Source organism: Falco cherrug, chromosome 8 (assembly GCF_023634085.1).
Source record: "Falco cherrug isolate bFalChe1 chromosome 8, bFalChe1.pri, whole genome shotgun sequence".
NCBI lineage: Eukaryota > Metazoa > Chordata > Aves > Falconiformes > Falconidae > Falco > Falco cherrug.
In genome coordinates, this window is record NC_073704.1 from 17,780,952 (window position 1) to 17,802,262 (window position 21,311).

The 21,311-nt window shown below is 37.4% G+C and overlaps 1 protein-coding gene across 1 annotated transcript in view; it reads left to right on the plus strand.

The window, feature by feature from the left end:
* Window positions 1-21,311, plus strand: part of TTN (titin) — a 238,711-nt gene that overhangs the window by 124,166 nt on the left and 93,234 nt on the right. Inside the window, exons 117-133 of the mRNA XM_055719331.1 lie at window positions 10,419-10,523; window positions 11,030-11,107; window positions 11,488-11,541; window positions 11,760-11,843; window positions 15,818-15,868; window positions 15,949-16,344; window positions 16,550-16,825; window positions 17,053-17,328; window positions 17,482-17,621; window positions 18,048-18,174; window positions 18,258-18,521; window positions 18,626-18,892; window positions 19,030-19,293; window positions 19,825-19,964; window positions 20,094-20,220; window positions 20,340-20,606; window positions 20,705-20,971. Of these exons, the coding sequence (XP_055575306.1) occupies window positions 10,419-10,523; window positions 11,030-11,107; window positions 11,488-11,541; window positions 11,760-11,843; window positions 15,818-15,868; window positions 15,949-16,344; window positions 16,550-16,825; window positions 17,053-17,328; window positions 17,482-17,621; window positions 18,048-18,174; window positions 18,258-18,521; window positions 18,626-18,892; window positions 19,030-19,293; window positions 19,825-19,964; window positions 20,094-20,220; window positions 20,340-20,606; window positions 20,705-20,971 (3,183 nt within the window). The remainder of the gene's footprint in view (window positions 1-10,418; window positions 10,524-11,029; window positions 11,108-11,487; window positions 11,542-11,759; window positions 11,844-15,817; window positions 15,869-15,948; window positions 16,345-16,549; window positions 16,826-17,052; window positions 17,329-17,481; window positions 17,622-18,047; window positions 18,175-18,257; window positions 18,522-18,625; window positions 18,893-19,029; window positions 19,294-19,824; window positions 19,965-20,093; window positions 20,221-20,339; window positions 20,607-20,704; window positions 20,972-21,311) is intronic.

Below are 21,311 nucleotides of genomic sequence, written 5' to 3' on the forward strand. Positions count from 1 at the left end.
GTGCATCAGCCTGAATGAGATTGTTTCTTACTGTCTTATGTGTTATTTTGGTTGTCTGCTATCCTATCCATTTCTGATTACCTGATTTTGCTACGTTCTGTGCTATGTGCAAATTCTATTGTTAGAATGGCAAATACATAGGGAATATGAGAGACACTCCCCATCTCCTTCATGTGTTCAAAACCTAAAAATCTGTATATCAAAACTTACAAGATACATGGGACAGAGCTTTCTAATTTGAATTTTTAATGTAAACTTCTGTCTTTAACATTTTGACAGGAATCTCAAGTAATATAAATGGGTTTTTTACTGAAAGTATTTTTCTTTAACCGCTACCAACTGTCTTATTGTGTGGTAGTAACAACTACACACTGTCATGACAGAGCAATATTAAAAACCAGGCAAAAATAAAAAACCATAAAAAATTATCATTTCAGAGAGAAAAAGGTGGAAAACCAGGTTCAACAGACCTGAAGGTCCTGAAGGAACCTTCAGTGAAGGAACTGAAGTTGATATGGGAAAAAGTCCCAAAGTAAAAAGAGGAACATACGTGCACAGGACAGTAGTATTTTAAGATTTGGTCAAATGTGATCTGGGCCTAGATCCCAAATAAGTGATACTCCAAAGTTGTTAGCAAATGCAGTGTTTACTCAAATGCATGGTCGATCAGGATGGTCTTTGTTCTGTGGTCAGATTTCATATGAGAAAAATGTATAGCTGTAGTCATACATCAATGTACATTTTTCTAACTATAGGTTCACGGGGAAGTAGAAAAGTGGGTTCAGCAAATCTACAATTGAATTGCACATAGCTATCAGGTACAAGACCACCAGATCTTCTGTATTTGTGCAGAACAATTCTGCATCACATGAAGGAGAGCAAGGAAACCTACTTGCTCTGCAGGTAGCCCTTTTATCCTCCCCAAAAGCAATTTCTAAATGCAGAACTGTAGAAGCCCTGAAACAGCACTGGAGTCAAAAGCCCCCACATACTTACCCTATGAAAGAGTTGGGGGGAAAAATGAACAGAAATAGAGGAGAAAATCAGTAACGGTGATGGCGTTTCTGTTACCTGCCCTAGGACTGCCCACAGTGCTGACTGCAAAGCACCAGCAGATTTGTGAGGCATGGCGACAGATAAAATGTGGGCTGAGGCTGCTGCCAGGGAAGAGTCAGAGCCTAGCAGGGCTGAGAAGGGACAGAAGGTTGCCGAGTATAGAGCGGGTATCCTAATTCACAACTCACCCTCAAGCTGTACCTAAACACAGCCAAGTGTTTTCTCACAGAACCTACTTGGCAACACCACCCTGTGCCTGTGCCTGTGCCCCTGCCTGTGCCTGTGCCCGTGTGTGGTTTTGTGTGTCTGTGAGGGACCGAGGCAGGCAGGGGTCGGTGCTATGAGACCAGCTGAGTTACTTCCATGAGCGCATCTCTAGTTTATGTTTTGTTGTTCATCTTGCTGTTTAATTTATGGAACTGACTGTTACTAATATCTTTGAAGCACTTGAGGTGCCCAGGAAGACTACTCGTGAGGAAAAAGTACCTGTGGCCCTTGCCAAGGCACCAGAGCTTCCAGCACCCAGAGGTACCTGTCTTCATGGATAACTTAACAAAGAAGTTACTTCTTCTTCTTCTTCTTCTAAGCATTGTCCTACCCTCTCTTGGCCTGTCTCTGTTTCCAAACTGAGACTCTCAAGGTTGTGCGTGCTGGGTAAATGGTGCTGCACGTGTGTGTGAGGTTTTGAGCTGGCTGTTGTGATGTTTGGTGTCTGTGTTGCCCTGGTTTTTGTTCCTACTTGGCACATGTTTTCCCCAATGTGAAATGAAATGCACTAATATCTTTGAAGTGCCTGAGATGCCTGAGGCAGAGGCCCCCGAAGAGGAAGAGGAGGAAGAAGCACCAGAAGAGGTGGCACCAGTTGCTGAGCCTGGAGAGCCAGAAGCTCCTCCAGCTGAAGGTATACATACGGTGGTGTTCTGAAAGAGCCTGCTCTGCCCTCTGAGATACTGCAGTACTGAGTCTCTTTGCCCCTCTGTGTTATGTGTTGAGGTGTGAGGGCAGTAACATTAGGTCGTCTTCTGTCTGAATGTTCTGGTAATGCCTGGAGGTGGGGGTGGGTCTTGTCAGGACGTGCTCTCTGATGAGCCCATACTTTGGCTCTTGTCTGCCTTAAAAGAAGGTGGTTGTCTGAAGAGCATGCCCTGGTAGTCTGTCAAGGGTTTACTTTTCTGCTGTCCTACTTGCCATTTGGCTGTTTGCTGACATTTAGCTCAGTCAAATAAGAGGAACTACTGTCTTTAAAGTGGCTGAGATGGCTGAGGAGGAAGAGCCAGAAGAGGAGGTGCCCATGGTCGTTTCACCAAAGCCTGTGGCTGTGCCCAAGAAACCTGTGGCTGTGCCAATGAAACCAGAAGCTCCACAAGCTAAAGGTATATCTTCTGGATGGAGTTGCTTTTCATTTTAGTGTATTGTTTAATAATTTTCTTTTGTTATCCTTTCTTTGGTGTAAGATTTTTTACATATCCTCTGCCCCTAGCATCTGCTACGCCTATCTTTGCATATGTGACTAACCAACCACTCACTAGAAGAATGTTACAGTGTTAGAATTATCTAAACTCTTTGATTTCGTCATAAGTGTTGTGATCATTTCTATTTTTTTAACTGTGAAATTAAGAGGAATAATATCTTTAAAGTGCTCAAGGTGCCCAAGAAAGCTGTCCCACAAGAAAAACCACCTGTTGCCGTACCCAAAAAAACAGAACCGACACCAGCCAAAGGTACATGCCATGACTATTAGTATTATCATTAGAAAGAAACATCAAGCTCTTCTGGACTTAAGTTGAACTAATTTTTCTGGTGATGTTCTATTGGATAAAAGTGTGAAAGGAATATGAAGTACACTGTGGAGTGTCAAAAACATGGAAGAAAATCTAGATTCAATTCCTCAAGAAATATCTGCAGCTTTCAGAATTTTTGTAAAGTTTACAAATTAATATTTACTGAATGCTAAGTTTAAACAGATTAACATAATGTTCTGGAGAAGAGCCTGAGAATAAGTCTTCAGTTTAAAGAACATAATGGTGCGTCCCTGATTTTCTGACAGGCTGTATTGCTGGGTAAAAGCAGTAGTATCAGTTCTCTACCTCTTTAAAAGTAAGTTAATGCCAGCGTACCTGAGGTAGATTTGCTAGCAAAAGACTAGATATATCTACTGATGATCTTACTAGTCATGGAAGATCATTAATATAGCCCAAAAGAGAGAAATAGTGTATATTTCTGTAAATAGTAAAATCTAAAAGACAGGAGTTGTGGAAAACTGAAAATGAAGAGGAGGTGTAAAGAATGAAAATAATTGATAGAAAAGAAATTTTAATGGTAAAGCAAATGTTACTTTCCTAAAAAAATCATGTTACAATGACAAAGTATACATGAATGATACATGATTGATACTCAAATACAGTAGGATTCCATGAATAAGTCTCTGATCAGTAGTTAGAAAGAAGGTGTACGTTTTCTACATTTCTACCTTGACTCAGAAACAGAAACTAAACACAAAATTCCCATCTCCTGCGTGACATATTTGACATCCTGGTCATTCCATGTGTTTGAAGCAAAGCATAACTGGTGATTGAATGTAGCCACAGCATTTTCTCAAAGACTAGAAGACTGTGTGCATGTATTATTGATTGTCTTGTTGCTTCATGTGCATCTGTAAATGCCCACAAAACTAAGATATACTAATATCTTTGAAGTGCCCAAGGTGCCCAAGAAAGGTGTTCGGGAAGAGCCCATACCTATAACTGTGCCAAAAAAGCCAGAACCTGCACCAGTTCAAGGTACCTGTCACCCTGTGCATCAGCCTGAATGAGATTGTTTCTTACTGTCTTATGTGTTATTTTGGTTGTCTGTTACTGTGACTACCTGAAATTTCTACATTCTGTGTTGTGTATCAGTTAGGAATTCAACTATCTAGTATTTTGCATAAATAACCCAAATTATAATTTGATTTTACCATTTTGTTTTCATGTTCTGACTTGTCAGATACTAAAATGGTATATTTTAAAACTTGATCATAAGTTTTCCAGATTAGTGCCCAATTTTGTAGTCCTAAATTGATACAGTGAATGTCTCCATGACACTTTTGGCAGTCTCACTTAACATATGTGGTAGATATAAATCGTTCAAAATGAAAAAATAGGTTTTGCTCAGAAATACACATAGGAGGGCAGTAAGAAGAAGTGACAGCCTATCAAGTGTTTAAAGAAAACGCTGATAATTTTGGAGTTTATAATGAAGAAGGAATTGTTATAAATTCCAGTGGGCTACATGGGCTGTGGAAGTTGCCACAGTGAAATGAAAAACTGAGGGAAGAGAGCTACTTAAGATAGAAACATAAGAGAATAAGAAGAAACGCATAAATAAAGAATGGAAATGGAGACAAACAGAACAAAGCACACAAAAGAAATACAGGGTGCCTCACTGTAACACTGCCCACAGTGCTGATTGCAAAGCACCAGCAGATTTGTGAGGCATGGCGACAGATAAGATGTGGGCTGAGGCTGCTGCCAGGGAAGAGTCAGAGCCTAGCAGGGCTGAGAAGGGACAGAAGGTTGCCGAGTATAGAGCGGGTATCCTAATTCACAACTCACCCTCAAGCTGTACCTAAACACAGCCAAGTGTTTTCTCACAGAACCTACTTGGCAACACCACCCTGTGCCTGTGCCTGTGCCCCTGCCTGTGCCTGTGCCCGTGTGTGGTTTTGTGTGTCTGTGAGGGACCGAGGCAGGCAGGGGTCGGTGCTATGAGACCAGCTGAGTTACTTCCATGAGCGCATCTCTAGTTTATGTTTTGTTGTTCATCTTGCTGTTTAATTTATGGAACTGACTGTTACTAATATCTTTGAAGCACTTGAGGTGCCCAGGAAGACTACTCGTGAGGAAAAAGTACCTGTGGCCCTTGCCAAGGCACCAGAGCTTCCAGCACCCAGAGGTACCTGTCTTCATGGATAACTTAACAAAGAAGTTACTTCTTCTTCTTCTTCTTCTTCTTCTAAGCATTGTCCTACCCTCTCTTGGCCTGTCTCTGTTTCCAAACTGAGACTCTCAAGGTTGTGCATGCTGGGTAAATGGTGCTGCACGTGTGTGTGAGGTTTTGAGCTGGCTGTTGTGATGTTTGGTGTCTGTGTTGCCCTGGTTTTTGTTCCTACTTGGCACATGTTTTCCCCAATGTGAAATGAAATGCACTAATATCTTTGAAGTGCCTGAGATGCCTGAGGCAGAGGCCCCCGAAGAGGAAGAGGAGGAAGAAGCACCAGAAGAGGTGGCACCAGTTGCTGAGCCTGGAGAGCCAGAAGCTCCTCCAGCTGAAGGTATACATACGGTGGTGTTCTGAAAGAGCCTGCTCTGCCCTCTGAGATACTGCAGTACTGAGTCTCTTTGCCCCTCTGCACTGTGTGTAGGGGAGTGAGGGCAACACTGTTTGGTCGTGTTCTGTCTGTATGTGCCTGTCCTTTAACTCGGTTGAGTAAAAAGGACTACTATCTTTAAAGTGTCTGAGGTGGCTGAGGAGGAAGAGCCAGAAGAGGAGGTGCCCGTGGTTATTCCCCCAAAGCCTGTGGCAGTACCCAAGAAACCTGTGGCTGTGCCCAAGAAACCTGCAGTTGTGCCCAAGAAACCAGAGCCTGTTGGTGTGCCAAAAATATCAAAGACTGTGCCTGTCCTTAAAAAACATACAGTTCCTTCAGCTAAAGGTACATACATCAGTGACTGAGTCTCTCCTTTTCTCTAATCTCTGAATACATTTTCCTTTGTTTCACTGATGTACACAGTGCTGAGGTATCTGGGTGAATAATCTGTCACTTTAAAATTCATTCATCATTTAATGAATGTCTTACTCTTTTTATCATGGCACTTTTCACTATTGTACATATATATGTATCTTTGTGTTCACAAAACTGAAAAATTACTAATATCTTTAAAGCACCTGAAGTACCGGAGACAACTGTCCCAGAAGAGAGAGTGCCCCTTACAGCACCTGAAAGGCCAGAATTTAAAAAACCAGAGCCTCCTCTAACCAAAGGTATATATTGCCAGGAAGCATCTCCCGAGAAAAAGTGTTTTCTATTCTTCTCTCTTTTCTTTGTTCGTAACTGAGTGATTAAATATGTCAGCTGTATTTAGACTACCTTGGTACAGACTGCTTGTAGCACAGTCTTTTGTGGTTATGGCCACTGTTTCTCACTGTGATTTTTTTGTGTGTTGGATGTCTTTTTTTTTTTTTTTAAATGTTTCATATGTACATTTATATACATGCAAATAAAAAGAATTAATCTATTTTAAAGTTCCTGAGGTGCTCAAGAAACCTGTCCCAGAGGAGAAAGTACCTGTTGCTGTTGCTAAAATACCTGAACCACTGCCAAGTGAAGGTATATGCCATCATAGCTATTACTTGTAAGGACAATCCTTTGTCCTGTTCTTCCAAATATAAATTTTAAAATAGACATCTTTTTTTTCCCCCAATGTAATGTTTGTAAATTGTTCACGTTTTAGGTGATACCAGTCTGTTTCTTGCATCTACTATGGTATTTTCACATTTGGAAGTAAAATATCACTTTCAAAATTAAATATTTTCAAGTGACATACACAGGATATTCTTAACAAAGTGTGTCTCTTTTTAAGATCATAATGAGAGCATTGAAGCTTTTATTCTTTCCATTTACGATGACTCATTCGCAAGTTTAATGTTTAGGTTATATTGTGCACATGAAAAATACTATCTGTCACACAACCCTGATTCATTATTACATAGAAAAAAGTAGTTTTTCAAAAGCATGCATTAACTGCAAATGTAATAGATACTGAATGATTACTTACCCTAATGTCTGTTTGTCTGTGTCTGTTGGAATAGCTTTCTCTTTGGTGATAGCTATCATTGTTCTTGTCAAACAATCTTTTCTTTGGAAACTTGTTAACCAGTTGTTAATATTCTTTAAAGAATATGAAATCGTAAAGGAGATTGAGTCTGAAGAAGCAGAAGAAATTCCAGTTGCAGAAGTAGAAGCAGCTTTGCCAGTTGAAGGTATACAAAGTACCTATGCTGGACATCCTTCTTTCATTATTGTGCACTTTTTTCTTACTCTGTCGTTCTTCACATGTGTGTCTGTATGTTGTAGGTGTCTGCGTCATTCTTCCTCTGTTAGTATATTTTGGAAATGAGTTCTGATCTCTTAACTCTAAGTACAACAAATGGATTATTTTAAATGCTTTCACTTTGTTTCTTATCAACAAAAGTCTTCCCATCATTTGGTTCCCCACCTTGGTTCTTATATTATTAACATGTTTTTTTAAGTCAGCTTGGATATTTGTACTGTGTGCATGCTACAAAACCGCAGCCTAAGGCTCTTTCATACACCCATTTAATTCAATAAGATTTTTTCACTGTCTTCATTGAAAGTGGAAAATGACCATCTTTACATTTGTACATTGCTCTTCACATAACTACTGTGGTAGTAAATTTATACTAAATCTACCTAATGTTATTTAAAGCACCGGAACCCGAAAAGAAGATCCCTGAAAAGCGAAAACCACGACCACCTACCCCACCAACAGAAGATATTAAATTGGCAAAAGAACTGCTTAAAGGTATAATCATCTGAAGCCACAATTAACAGTGGGAACTCAAACATATAATCCTTTTAAATGATACTGATGACTCTTGAAAAGCATGCTTTTAAACATACCACTTTGCAGGTTCTTTTTTTTTTTTCTTTTCTAATTTACTGTTGCTTTAATGGTGCGCCTTACTAATGCTCAATCCCTTACAATTTTTTACCACTGTTATGCCAGGTTAGTTTACATGGATTCTTTTCAATAGATATGGAAAAAATCAATTTATTAAAAAAAGTCTTAACCTAGTTAACATACTCTTCTATCCTTAACATAATTCTTCTATCTTTAAAATGTTCTTACAAATGAAAAGAATCCCCAGCAATAATTTGCTGGTGTTAATATATGAACATGGGTTTCAGAACAACTGTGCTTCGTACAGATCATCTGACTTCTTCTAAATGGTTGATCAGCCAGAATCCTAGCTTTGTAGCTCTTGTCTTTCCATTATGTCAATAGTATTAAGCAGTTTTTTGGAAAGTTCTTTTCTTTTTTGGATCTAATGACTTGTTTTAAAATTCAAATAATTTTCTTTAAAGCTCCTGAATCAAGGAAGAAAGTTGTGACTGCAAAACCTGGTGAGCCTCCAAAATTGGAACCTCCACCTGCTAAAGGTACCTAGCTAATATAAGAATCTTACTTAAATTAAGCCTGTCATGAGCCCAAAGTTGTAGTTCTCAGTATCTTCTTTAATTTGCTCAGAAATATCAATTTGTTAAATTATGTTCAACAGTGAACTCCAGTCTTGGATATATATGTTCATGTTATATTTTCACCCACCTTAATCTCCCATCATTCATGAGATTCAAGAGACAGAATCCCAGAAGAGTGAGAGTTTTTATGAGTTTTGTCACTGTGTAGATGCTCGCTTTGGTTCTCTGCTTAGGGAGAAATAAAAATAATATACTGTTTAAATATGTACAGCATTGTTCAAACATACTTAGTTTATTATTTGTCTGAAATATAACTTACTTTTGTGAGAGGACACTTTCCAGAGATGTAGATAAATAGTGAATTGTGCAAGCCACTTTACAAGTACTCCCTTATATTTTTGTATGTACTGGAGCTTAACACAAGCTAAGCAACTAAGCAGCAAACATCTCTTCTTAATGTTGTTCCAAGTTTAGAAATTAAACTAGATGGATCCTTAAGAATATCACCGAGTTCAGATGAATAGATATGTAACATAAGCCTGTAATGAAAGAGGAAAAGGAGATAAAAATGTTGCTAACTCTCCTTGAATACTTAACCTTTATAGTTTTGTCAAACCATATTTCTCTTTTGTGGATTTGTGTGAAAATTTTCTCTTATGCATAAGTCTAGAAGACAGCTGTACACAAATAATACAGAAAAGATATTAAAACTATTGACTCCAATCTCAACAGTTTTACCATTGCTTTTAATGTTCAGTAGCGCACCAGCATTTGATTTATGTGTTTGGAATGGTTAGTTGTTGGTTAGCTCTTACTACTGTTATGAAACCATAATGAAATCTGGAATAATATTCTTTTAAGTGCCTGGACTTGTAAAGAAACCTCGCAGAGTAATTCCTGAAGTTACTCCTCCACCAAAAGAAGAAGTTGTTTTGAAAAGAGGTATAGTAACTTGGCTCGGTTTTAAAAAGCCCTACATATCAACATTGTTCAGTATATTCCCCTAAGTAACATTATTTTATGTGTATGGTATGGAAAAATCACACAAACAAAGTACTACCTAATGTCTGTGTTTTGTGGAAAGTGTTTATAGTTGCGGGGATGAAGTGGAGATACCCTGAAAATCTGTCAGATCCAAAGTATCTGTGATGAAAACACAGCAGAACACTGAAAATCTGGTTTCCCATAACTTTACTGTTTTCCTAATCTCTGCAAAGTCTATACTAAAGTTAACAGTTTTCCACTGTCTTCAGCTTCTGGAGCCCTAAATATTTTCCAGTGACAGTGTAAGTGTTATTAAAGTCACATATGTAGCATCTGTATTCTCTTTCATAGTTTTCTTAGAAGTACTATACAGATCGCAGAACCCTGTGGTACTATTGGACATCAATCCTCTCTCCTTCAAAGTCTGAAGCCTTCTGAATCACTTTATGCTCAATTATTGCTTAGAAAAAGGAAGCACTAATTCCAATTCTCTTTGAAATAATACAGCAGGATGACTCATGGCCATGTACCTTGAAGATTTCAGACAACATAATAAAATAGGGATATTCAGTTTTTCAGATGACAGTTTCATTAGATATCCAAGATGGATATCTGACAGGACAAAAATAAATAAAATAAGTAAAATGAAAAACAGACATTATATAAATTTGAACTCTCCAAATATAACACTTGATTCAGTCTTGTTCTCTCACTGCAGTCAATAGGAGTTTAATCCATAATCCTGCATTTTTTCCCTGAAAAATCATCTGTAACTGCAGGTATTAATGCATAATTATGTATAGTAAGTCATCATTAAAATATGATAAGAAATACAAGAAATGTTATTCTGTCATAGACAGTTAACATTGACATCTTTCCTTTCAGATGGACTGCTCTTAATAAAACCAGCTTTTTGTTCTAGATGACTTTGAATTTTAAAAATCTTTCAGAATAGTATCTTGAATACTTACACAAAATCTTCCATTTATATCAAACACTGTATTTTCCATACCTGTTCTCCATGATTGTTGATATATTTTTAATCTTTTGTCTTGTTCACCATCCTATTCTTCTGGTTATCTGTGCTTTAAAAACTGAAATTCCTTTTCTTTTAAAGTTCTTAAAAAGAAATCAGAAGAGGAAGAACCTAAACCAGAAAAAGAACCCAAACCAGAAGTTAAACCAGTACCTACGCCAGTAGAAAAAATTAAGAAACCTGAAGGTATTAGATTACATTCAAACCTATCCAGTAAAGCATGATTTAAAAAAAATCCCACTTAGGTAGTATTCTCTGAAATTCAGGAATTAAACAGATTTTAAAAGATGGTTTGCATAAAACTAATTGTGTAAACTAAAGCTTTGCTGAAAACACAGCCAAATTTGACATCCATATTTGGGTCTGAATTCTGAATTTTAGGTTTGTTTCTCAATCTTCACTGTGTATAGAAGAGAACTTTGCAAATATAGTACTGATAAAAATATAACTACCGTGAAATAGTTAATCCAACCATTCTTTTATTTAAGTTTGCAAATATTTGTCCTTTTGTCCATTTAGTGTTTCTAATTTATTCAAATTTCACTCTTAAAAATACATATTCCTAAACCTTATGAACATCTGAAACAGTTTATGTCTAAAAAGAATGAGAACTTTTAAATACTTTGGAGATAATTGTATTTGGGGATTTAAGGTGTTCCAATATATCTTATAAAATAAAAATAATATTTTAGTCCCAGAAGTTCCTAAGAAGAAAACGGAGATACCTGTCATAAAGAAAGAGGAGAAACATGTACCTGAACCACCAAAAGGTACAGACGTGTGGTGTTCTTTTGCTTTATTGCAGCAACTAAATGATATTCATGCCTGAATGTCGTGCTATATTAATCTAATGCATTACTATTATCCAGTCTGTCTGTGACTATTCTGTCATGATTGACCACTTTGCATTCTTCTGGATTTCTTGTTGTCTTTAATTCTTCAGTGCTTGAAAAATTCATCTTTTTTCCATTGTATCTTGCTTTACAAGAGTTTATCTCAAGTTAATTTCTTGCTTTCTGGCTATATAGAATACAAAACAATAAATTCTGTCTTTGATTAACTCTGTATTGTTGCTTCTAACTTCAGTGTTCAGTGGGGTTACAAAACATGTACATTAACCTATTTGTAATTCTTGTGTTTGAAATGACAGAACCTAAGCAAGCAGCTCTCCCACTTCCTGGGTCTGAACCTAAACCTGTAGTAGGTAAGAATTCATTAGCCATGAATACCAGTGCAGTCTTTCTTGTGCGTCTAGTATTTTCCATTCAGAGACTTCTGGCTAAAAGGACATTAAACAAATGTATTTAGTATTACTAAGACTAGAACTTTCATACAACCTACAGAACATATTAAAAAACATACTTAAAACAAAAACATGAGAACTCTTTTTTTTTTTTTCTTCTTTTTCTTTTTTTTCTACAGCTCTAAAATCTCCAAAACCAGCACCAGAACCAGAACCAGCTGTTACTACCCCAGTGACAGTCCCAGTGGTTGGAAAGAAAGCAGGTATTTATGTTTATTCTATACTATTTATAGACTTTTTCTCTCAGAGATACCTAAATACCTTCAGGATAAAGAGAATGAAGAGCTGTACAATCATTCATTACAGAAAGATTTGAGGTTCTGTTCAAGGATCTTGTTATTCTAGGTACTGTCATCTAGTCTAAAAGACCAATGTCTCTGATACACCATAGAGATTAATCTCTGCTCTCTTTTCTGGATGGTGATGTGTGTGCCTTTATTTATTGTCCAGCTGTGAAATTTGTGTATGCTGTTGATTCCTTGATGTTGTTTATATCCTGATGTATGTCTTGTGAACCGCATCTTGTATTTTCTGTATAGCAAAAGACAGATTACATGTGTTTTTAAACAATTCTTGTGTCATTTGGGTTTCTGCTTTTAATTTGTTATTGAAGTCCTGAGGAAAAGTGACAGTGGCGTTGAAGAATCAGAGTATTACTACTTCATTTGCTATGCTTAGGACCCTGGATCATACACTGCTGTGAAAAAAGAACTGTGAAGAGTCCAGTTCCTCTGAAGCACTCTGAGCCTGAAGACCATGGGTAGAGCTGATGTACATGCTTCCTGCCCATCGTTCGAAGGGCCTCATGTTACAGCAGAGCTTAGATCTTGGGCACTGGAGAAGCCTAATCATGAATGTCTCTGGGCCATTGATTTGGTGATGTGGCCAGGCCTGCAGTGGCAGAACTAACCCACTTTGTATAGGTTGCTAGGTAGACCTTAGAAAGTTGTCATTTACTGTTACTTTTAACCTGGATTGGATTAAAATTGGCAAACTAGTGAGACAATGCCCTGTACTGTAACAGTGGTTTACTTAAATGTGTTCTGTATTGTTTGTGTGTGCCATTCTTACCTTTCTTTTGTGATTGTGCTCTAAGTTTTCTGTTGTGTGGAGAAAAGTGTTCTATGTTCATTTTATTTCAGGTATAGCTGGAAATTTTGTCTTAAAATCTATTGTTCCTGATGCTTTTTCTTATGGATTTTAACTCTCTAAATTACCTGTGAAACCTTTGTAGCTGCAGAAAAGCCTGATGCATCATCTGTACTAAAGCATAGAGATAAAATTCCTCCAGTGGAAGAAGAAAATCCTGAGTTAATTGTATTAAAGAAGACTTTTACCAAGAAACGCTTGCATCTGAAAGAGAGAATAAGTCCTAAGGAGACAGCTCTGGACATTCATGCAGTAGAGCCACTTGAATTTAAAATCTCACTGGAAACAGGTGGTGAAATACTGAAGCCAGAGGGAGATGAGCAGGAGAAAGTGGCTTTTAAATATTTTATGCTGGCTCCTGAAGAAGAGGAGTCTGAAATAACACCTATAGTTTCAAGAAAGACTACCCTTACAGGTGAGAAAATAGAAGTTGCATTAGATCACATTACTTATGCAAAAGATGAACAACCTGATAAGGAATTGAAATTGGTTTCTGTAGCATCTGAACACATGGAAAGAGATTCTGGAGAAGAAAAGGGGGATGAAATTAAATTGGTTATTCACAAGGAAGGTGATGTACAGAGTGTCTTTGACAAGCTTCACAAACGAAAGATTCATGTGCATGAAAAAGAAGAGGAAGCTGAGTCAATTTATGTACCTAAACATATACCCAGAGAGTCATACGAGCCCAGGGACCAGAAAAGATTTCTAGGAAAAGAGAAAAAATCAAAAATTAGTTTGCAACCTAAAGAACTTCCCAATAAGGATAAAACTTCATTTGTAAAGAATATCACAGAGGCAGGAATAGATGAAACTCCTCTTCTTAGAAGTGAAGAACAGAGAGGAGGTTTTACTCTAGAGAAATCTGAAGTTCCTCTTGAAGAGTCCATGAAGCACCATGGTATACAAAATAAAACCCAGTGGATGAAGAAATCTGGTACCACAGTAGATGAAATTCCTATAGAGAATATTCTTAATAAAGATACAAAGAAAACGGAAATTATTCGAGGTGATGAGAAAGATGAGAATCTGGACTTTACATCAGCAGAACTACATTCCTTAGACCTGTCTGAGGAGACTGAACCAGCTTTGAGAAAAGACATTGACCTAGAACACCCCACTGAAGATGAGGGTGTTCCCAGAGAAAAAGCTTACATAGCCTTTAAACCATCTGTTCTTCAGCCAGAAGTAGTGGGAAAAAAAGCAAGAGAAAAATATTCTGCAGAGGAAGGAGAACTTCATTATGAGGAGGATTCAGGACAATTTTTGACTGACAAAGCTCTCCTAAGTGATAAAAAAACAGCCAAAAAGATTATACCAGAGAAGGAAGAGAAAACTACCTTCAGCACCCACTTGAAAAAAGGCATATTTAGACAGTCAGATGCCTCAGAAAAGCTGCCTGTCGAAAAAGAAGAATTTGATACAGTGATTACAGGAGAAGGAATGGAAGGTGAAGTTTCCATAGGAGAACATGAAAAGGGAGTCAAAGATGAAATAGTTGAAGGATCTAAGACAATAAAGAAAGTTCCTGTTCGGCCATCAGGGAGTCACAGTAAAAAACAATTTCAAGAAATTCATACCATTCAGGATGAACACAAAGAAACTCCAGCTCTCAAAAGCAGTGAAGGTAAAACTGAAGAAAATAAATTTTCTTTGACTGTGGAAGAAGTGAACCTTTCAGGAAAAGAACTTCCAGTTCCAGAAAGTACATCAGATGAAAAAATGGCAACTAGACATGGCATTGGAAAAAGCACATCTGTTACTATGAAAAAAGAGAAGGGAAAGCTTTCAGAAAACACAATATCAAGCAAAGGAATCCCTGCAAATGGAGAAGTTACCTACTCCTCAAGCATAGGTAAGATGATAAGTCCCAAGAAAGCAGAAGGAGAGAAAGAATACCGGAAATCTGAACCTGCTCGTGTGATTGAGCAGGCCAGCAGACCTTTGAGTGAGAACAGGAATTTGGATGCACCTGGAGAATCACATGAAGTTCTGGACGTTCCTGCAAAGTCTCATGCAAAGCGAGGTGAGGAAGACTGCTGCCAAATTCTTCCACAAAGTGCTTGTACTATTTGCCTCAGGAGAATAGCACTTGCCATTGTGATGTTTGTTTTTGTTCTTTAATACCATTCATGTTTCCATCTAGTCTGTCAGCTGGACGTATTGGCATTCAGCCATTCTTGACATGTTTGTCTTACCTGTCTGTACATACATCTGTATGATCAATGTTCATTGTCTTAGTCTTACATTTTTATGTTTGCCTAAATCATGTTGTGTGCCATGACTTTCTCAAAAAAACTCACATTTTTTTCTAGTATTCATTTTTCCCTCCACTGCAATAAAATCTGTCTGGCATTTTATTCATGTCTTCCCCCATTAAAAGTATCCTTTATATTTCCTTTCACAAAATGACAAGAAGCAGCGTAGCATGGGAAATATTTTTAAAAGTCTGAGATCATTCATCACAAGTTGGGCAAGTAACAGAACATACTTCACTTGTGAGAGTATCATGTTGTCCTGAAAAATATACATAATTTATAAAACTTATATTTTTGTTGTCTTCCTTAGTAAAAGTGTATACTTTTCCTAAAAAAAAAAAAAAAACAAAAAAAAAAAACAAAAAAAAACCAACCAAAAAACCCCCATAATTTGTAATAGGCATTTAAGAGCTATTTTGGTTGACAGGTGGGTATTGATCAAGGGCCTAACTGTAAGTCAAGTGTCAGGGAATGGCGCAATTTTACAAAGTAAAAGGCAGGATGATAAATTGAGGAATGAGGAGCTCCTAAGCTGCCTTTCAGTCCCCACTGCTGAATATATGTCTTCCCCATGCTTAAAGAAACTGAACTTACCATTGAGATATAGACAGTGTAAGTTGTATAAATATATACATAAGTTAATATCTTCTTACCCTTGTATGTGTGTATAACTACAAGAAGAGAAGGTCTGATCTGTAAAAGAAATGTTTGTCTTGATTTTAGTATGTATATTTATCTACATTCCTAATAATGTTGCTGTTCTACTTCAGAGGCCAAGCCACCAAAAGAAGAAACTCCAAAGGGTATCAGTCCAGTCAAAGGTAGGATACTACAAGACAGTATCTACAAGCAAAAGCAATAAATCAGAATTAGTTTATTAATTTCTAAATCTGAATTACAGCCAAGAAGACACCTTCACCAGCAGATGCAGAAAGAAGGAAACTCAGGCCAGGCAGTGGTGGTGAAAAACCTCCTGAAGAGCCTCCATTCACTTACCAACTCAAGGCTGTACCACTGAAGTTTGTCAAGGAGATGAAAGATATAGTGCTAACAGAAGCTGAATCTGTTGGGTCTTCTGCAATCTTTGAAGTCCTTATTTCACCATCCACTGCAATTACCAGCTGGATGAAGGACGGAAGTAACATCCGAGAGAGCCCAAAACACAAGTTTATTGCTGATGGCAAAGATAGGAAGCTGCATATTATTGATGTCCAGCTGGCAGATGCTGGTGAATATACCTGTGTATTACGACTGGGGAACAAAGAGAAGACCTCTACAGCCAAACTCATTGTTGAAGGTATTTCCTGTTTCAAATTCATCAATAATTTAAAGGCTAGCTACTCCTCAAGCTAGAAGTACTGGTACTTTATGAATTTACATTTGTTGCTAGGTGCATCCTTTTGTCACCATCAATCGCTACGCAAATTGATGTAATATGTAAGGCATTTCTGCATTACACCTTCTGTATATAAATGAGACAAATCAAAATGTTTTTCCCACAGCACTCCCAGTGCGGTTTGTGAAAACTCTTGAAGAAGAAGTCACTGTGGTTAAAGGCCAGCCACTGTACTTGACGTGTGAGCTTAATAAAGAAAGAAGCGTGGTTTGGAGGAAGGATGGGAAGATCATCAAAGACAAGCCTGGGAAATTTGCTCTGGGCATTATTGGTTTGTCACATTCCCTCACTATCACTGATTCAGATGATGCTGATACTGGCACTTACACTGTTACCGTGGAAGACTCTGAGCTGTCGTGCTCATCTTGTGTTAAGGTAGTAGGTAAGTAATCAAAATAATGTTCTCCTTTTTCTGCAAGACATTTGGGCTGTTTTAAAATCAGGAAAGCTTTTTTTTCATAGTATTACAATATAAATGGACTTTTTTTACAGCTATTAAAATCTTGTTGTAATACAAAATCTGTTAGTTCTGTTTCTTCTATTTATCACCCATCTATTTGTAGTAGAAGACTCCTAAGCTGTGTTTTTATGTAACTTCTTGTCATGCAGAAGTGATAAGAGACTGGTTAGTAAAACCCATAAGAGACCAGCATGTGAAACCAAAAGGAACAGCTACTTTCACCTGCGACATTGTCAAAGATACACCAAACATTAAATGGTTTAAAGGAGATGAGGAAATCCCTGCTGAACCGACAGACAAGACAGAAATCTTGAAAGAAGGAAATAAAATTTTCCTGAAAATCAAGAATGCTGGCCCTGCTGACATTGGGGAATATGCAGTGGAAGTTGAAGGTCGCAGATACCCAGCTAAACTGACGCTTGGTGGTAAGAAAGCTTTTATTTGTATTATATTTAATCAACTCATAGGCCAATATTCAAAAACGTCTCAAAATAGAAACAGAAAAAGGTAACCTAAATTAATATAAAGCTCTATCAAAACTTGGCCTAACCATATATGTGTTCATTTGTGCCTTTTAGAACGTGAGGTTGAGCTTTTGAAGCCATTAGAGGATGTTACAGTTTATGAGAAAGAAACAGCAAACTTTGATACAGAAATATCTGAGGATGATATTCCTGGTGAATGGAAGCTGAAAGGCGAAATCCTGAGACCCTCACCTGTAAGCATCCTTGAATTTTACAACATAATTTATTTAAATTTAACACTGTGAACAGGTTCCCTTGAGTCTTTATGGTAAGATCTTTGCAGGTCTGTCATTACTACTCACTCTAGAACTTAGAAAGGCTACACATTATGGTAATTAAAAAATGCTGGGATTACAGTACTTATTCAGACAATAATAATAATTCAGACAATAATCCTACATACATTGTTAGTAATTATGTTGATATTGAAAATAAATGTTGAATGCTGAAGAAATGTACTCCATTTCTTTATTGTTGAGTGTTAACTTTCCTTGAAAACAATTCCAGTCTTTCTAGCTGACTCTTTAATGTGTATAAAAAAAATTATAGAATCCCTTTATTAAAAATACCTTGCAGTAAGGCACTGACATTGTATTTACCAAAGTCTGTCTTCTCTCCAGACATGTGAAATCAAAGCTGAAGGAGGAAAACGCTTCCTAACCTTGCACAAAGTCAAATTAGAGCAAGCTGGTGAAGTCCTTTACCAGGCACTTAATGCACTTACTACAGCTATCCTGACTGTGAAAGGTATGATGCACAATGGTGTATATCAAATTAAGCAAGGTACACATGGGGCACATTACAAATGGTGCCTTCTGTTTTGCTTCCAGAAATTGAACTGGACTTTGCTGTGCCCCTGAAAGACGTTACTGTCCCTGAGAGGCGCCAAGCAAGGTTTGAATGTGTCCTTACTAGAGAAGCCAATGTTATATGGTCTAAGGGCACTGATATACTCAAGATTGGAGAAAAATTTGACATCATTGCTGATGGAAAGAAGCATATTCTTGTAATCAATGATTGTCAGTTTGATGATGAGGGAGAATACACTGCTGAAGTTGATGGCAAGAAGAGCACAGCAAGACTGTTTGTGGAAGGCAAGTACTTTCTTATGAATGAAACAATAAAAAGTGGATAAAGAATATATCTTTTATAACCACATTACCCTTTTTCTGACAGTATTTATGTGTCTACATTACAGGTGTGAGGCTGAAGTTCATCTCACCTCTACAGGATCAAACAGTAAAAGAAGGGGAAACAGCTCACTTCCAATTTGAGCTTTCTCATGAAGATATGCCAGTGAAATGGTACAAAAATGACAAGAGACTCCACACAAGCAGAACAGTTTTTATGACTTCAGAAGGCAAAGTTCATAAACTAGAAATGAGAGAAGTAACACTTGATGATATCTCTGAAATAAAGGCAGTGGTCAAGGACTTGAACACACAAGCAAACCTCAAAGTCTTAGGTAATTACATAAGTAATTTAAAATATGCCATATAATACGTATAAACAATTTTTATAAGTACAAAGTGACAAAATATTGATGTTTTAGTAAATTTATATTACTAATTTACCATTTCATATCCACTATGCCTTTCGTAGAGGCCGATCCATATTTCACTGTGAAATTACAAGACTACAGTGCTGTGGAGAAAGATGATATTACTCTGGAGTGTGAACTTAGCAAAGATGTGCCAGTAAAATGGTACAAAGATGGTGAAGAACTCGTAGCTTCCAACAGAATTTCCATAAAAACGGATGGCTTGCGCCGTATCCTGAAGATCAAGAAGGCTGCAGAGAATGATAAGGGTGTTTATGAGTGTGACTGTGGAACTGACAAGACAAGTGCTAATGTCGGTGTTGAGCGTAAGTTGTCATGCCTTGGCTAAGGAAAAGTACTTTAAACATTTGTAAGACAGTGTAGACAGACACTCTCTAGGGTACAACACCAAACATGGTACCTTTAGAAAACATGCTCTTATAATAAATAGCTGAAATATCTGGATTTGGATTGTCAAGAGTTCTTATGAGAGACAATGTATCTTAAGATATTTAAGTGGCTTTTGTAAAGACAATGGTGATCAATATTTCTCATATTCATTTACAGTCAGGAAAAAAGCAGTTAATTCAATTCACTGTAGCAAATATCTGGATTAATTATAAGGAAAAGCATTCTTACTAAAAATAACCAAACTTTCATACATATTGTAGAAGTAGGTTGTAGGCTGCCCAAACTTGCAGCTTTTTAGGAAAAATAAGATAAAAATTAATCAGTGATAGTATTTGAATGCCCTAAAGAAGGGATAGGGAGATAGCTGAGATCCTTTCTAACAGTACATTTCTATGGTATAGAATGAGTGAATAACAGATGTGAACTTTTGGGGTTTTTTATTTTAGCTCGCTTAATTAAAGTGGAGCGCCCACTGTATGGAGTGGAAGTATTTGTTGGTGAAACAGCACGTTTTGAAATTGAAATTTCCGAGCCTGATGTCCGTCCTATATGGAAGCTAAAGGGAGAAACTCTAACACCTTCACCCGTAAGGATGCTTCTTTATTTTTAGACTATAATTTCACTGGAAAAAAAGCATATTTAGTAATAATGTATTCTGAGTAATTTCTCAGAACATTCATAGTTGGGGTGGGGCTGTGTGTTTCTTTATTACCAGGACTGTGAAATCATTGAAGATGGGAAGAAGCATATTCTTGTCCTTCATAACTGCAAACTTGATATGACTGGAGAAGTGTCTTTCCAAGCTGCTAATGCTAAAAGTGCTGCAAACCTGAAAGTGAAAGGTACAGTCTTCAGTTTGCCAACATTTCCACATACATCTCAGAGCATTAGAACAAATCTAGCAGCAGAAAGGTCTATATGAACCTATCACTGAGCTGAAAGTGCTCTTCTTTGATTTCAGAATTGCCTCTCATCTTTATCACTCCACTAAGCGATGTAAAGGTGTTTGAGAAGGATGAAGCTAAGTTTGAATGTGAGGTGTCCAGAGAACCCAAGACTTTCCGCTGGTTGAAAGGAACACAAGAGATCACTCCTGATGAAAGACTGGAAATTATTTCAGATGGAACAAAGCATGCTCTGACTATTAAATCTGTTGCCTTTGAGGATGAAGCTAAATACATGTTTGAAGCTGAGGATAAGAGAACAAGTGCCAAGCTAATTATTGAAGGTTTGTCTGACTTTGCCTTTCTAGGAAAGATTTGCACCATAGTTCTTGAATAGTTTTTATCGATAACATTATTGTAATGAAATGTTACGTTGTTATAGGTATCCGCCTGAAATTCATTACTCCTCTCAAGGATGTAACAAAAAAGGAGCAAGAAACTGCAGTGTTCACTGTGGAACTCTCCCATGAAAATATCCCTGTAGTCTGGTTCAGGAATGACCAGCGATTACATACCAGCAAAGTTGTTTCAATGACAGATGATGGCAAATTCCATACACTCACAATCAAAGATCTTACTATTGATGATACTTCTCAGATTAGAGTGGAAGCTATGGGCATATCCTCAGAAGCTAAACTCACTGTTCTTGGTAAGAATACCCCAAAGAATTTACATAATGTGTATTGTCAAAAGAGTCTTGTTAAGGAAGAACGGGGATCAGAAAGTTTTGGGGTTGATTTTGGTTTGCTTTGGTGGTTCGGTGCTTTTCGGGATTTGTTGGGGGGTTTTTTGGTTTGGCCTAAATCTACATTGTGTTTTTTGTCAGTTTTACACTTTGTCATCTTTGGGTCTCCATTTCCCCACTCACAAAGGATAATTAACTTTCAAACTTCATGCAACTGCTGCAGAATTAACTATTAGATACTTAAATGGTGCTCTGAAACTCTTAGAGCACCAAAATTATGTTGGCAGTAATATTAGTAATATGC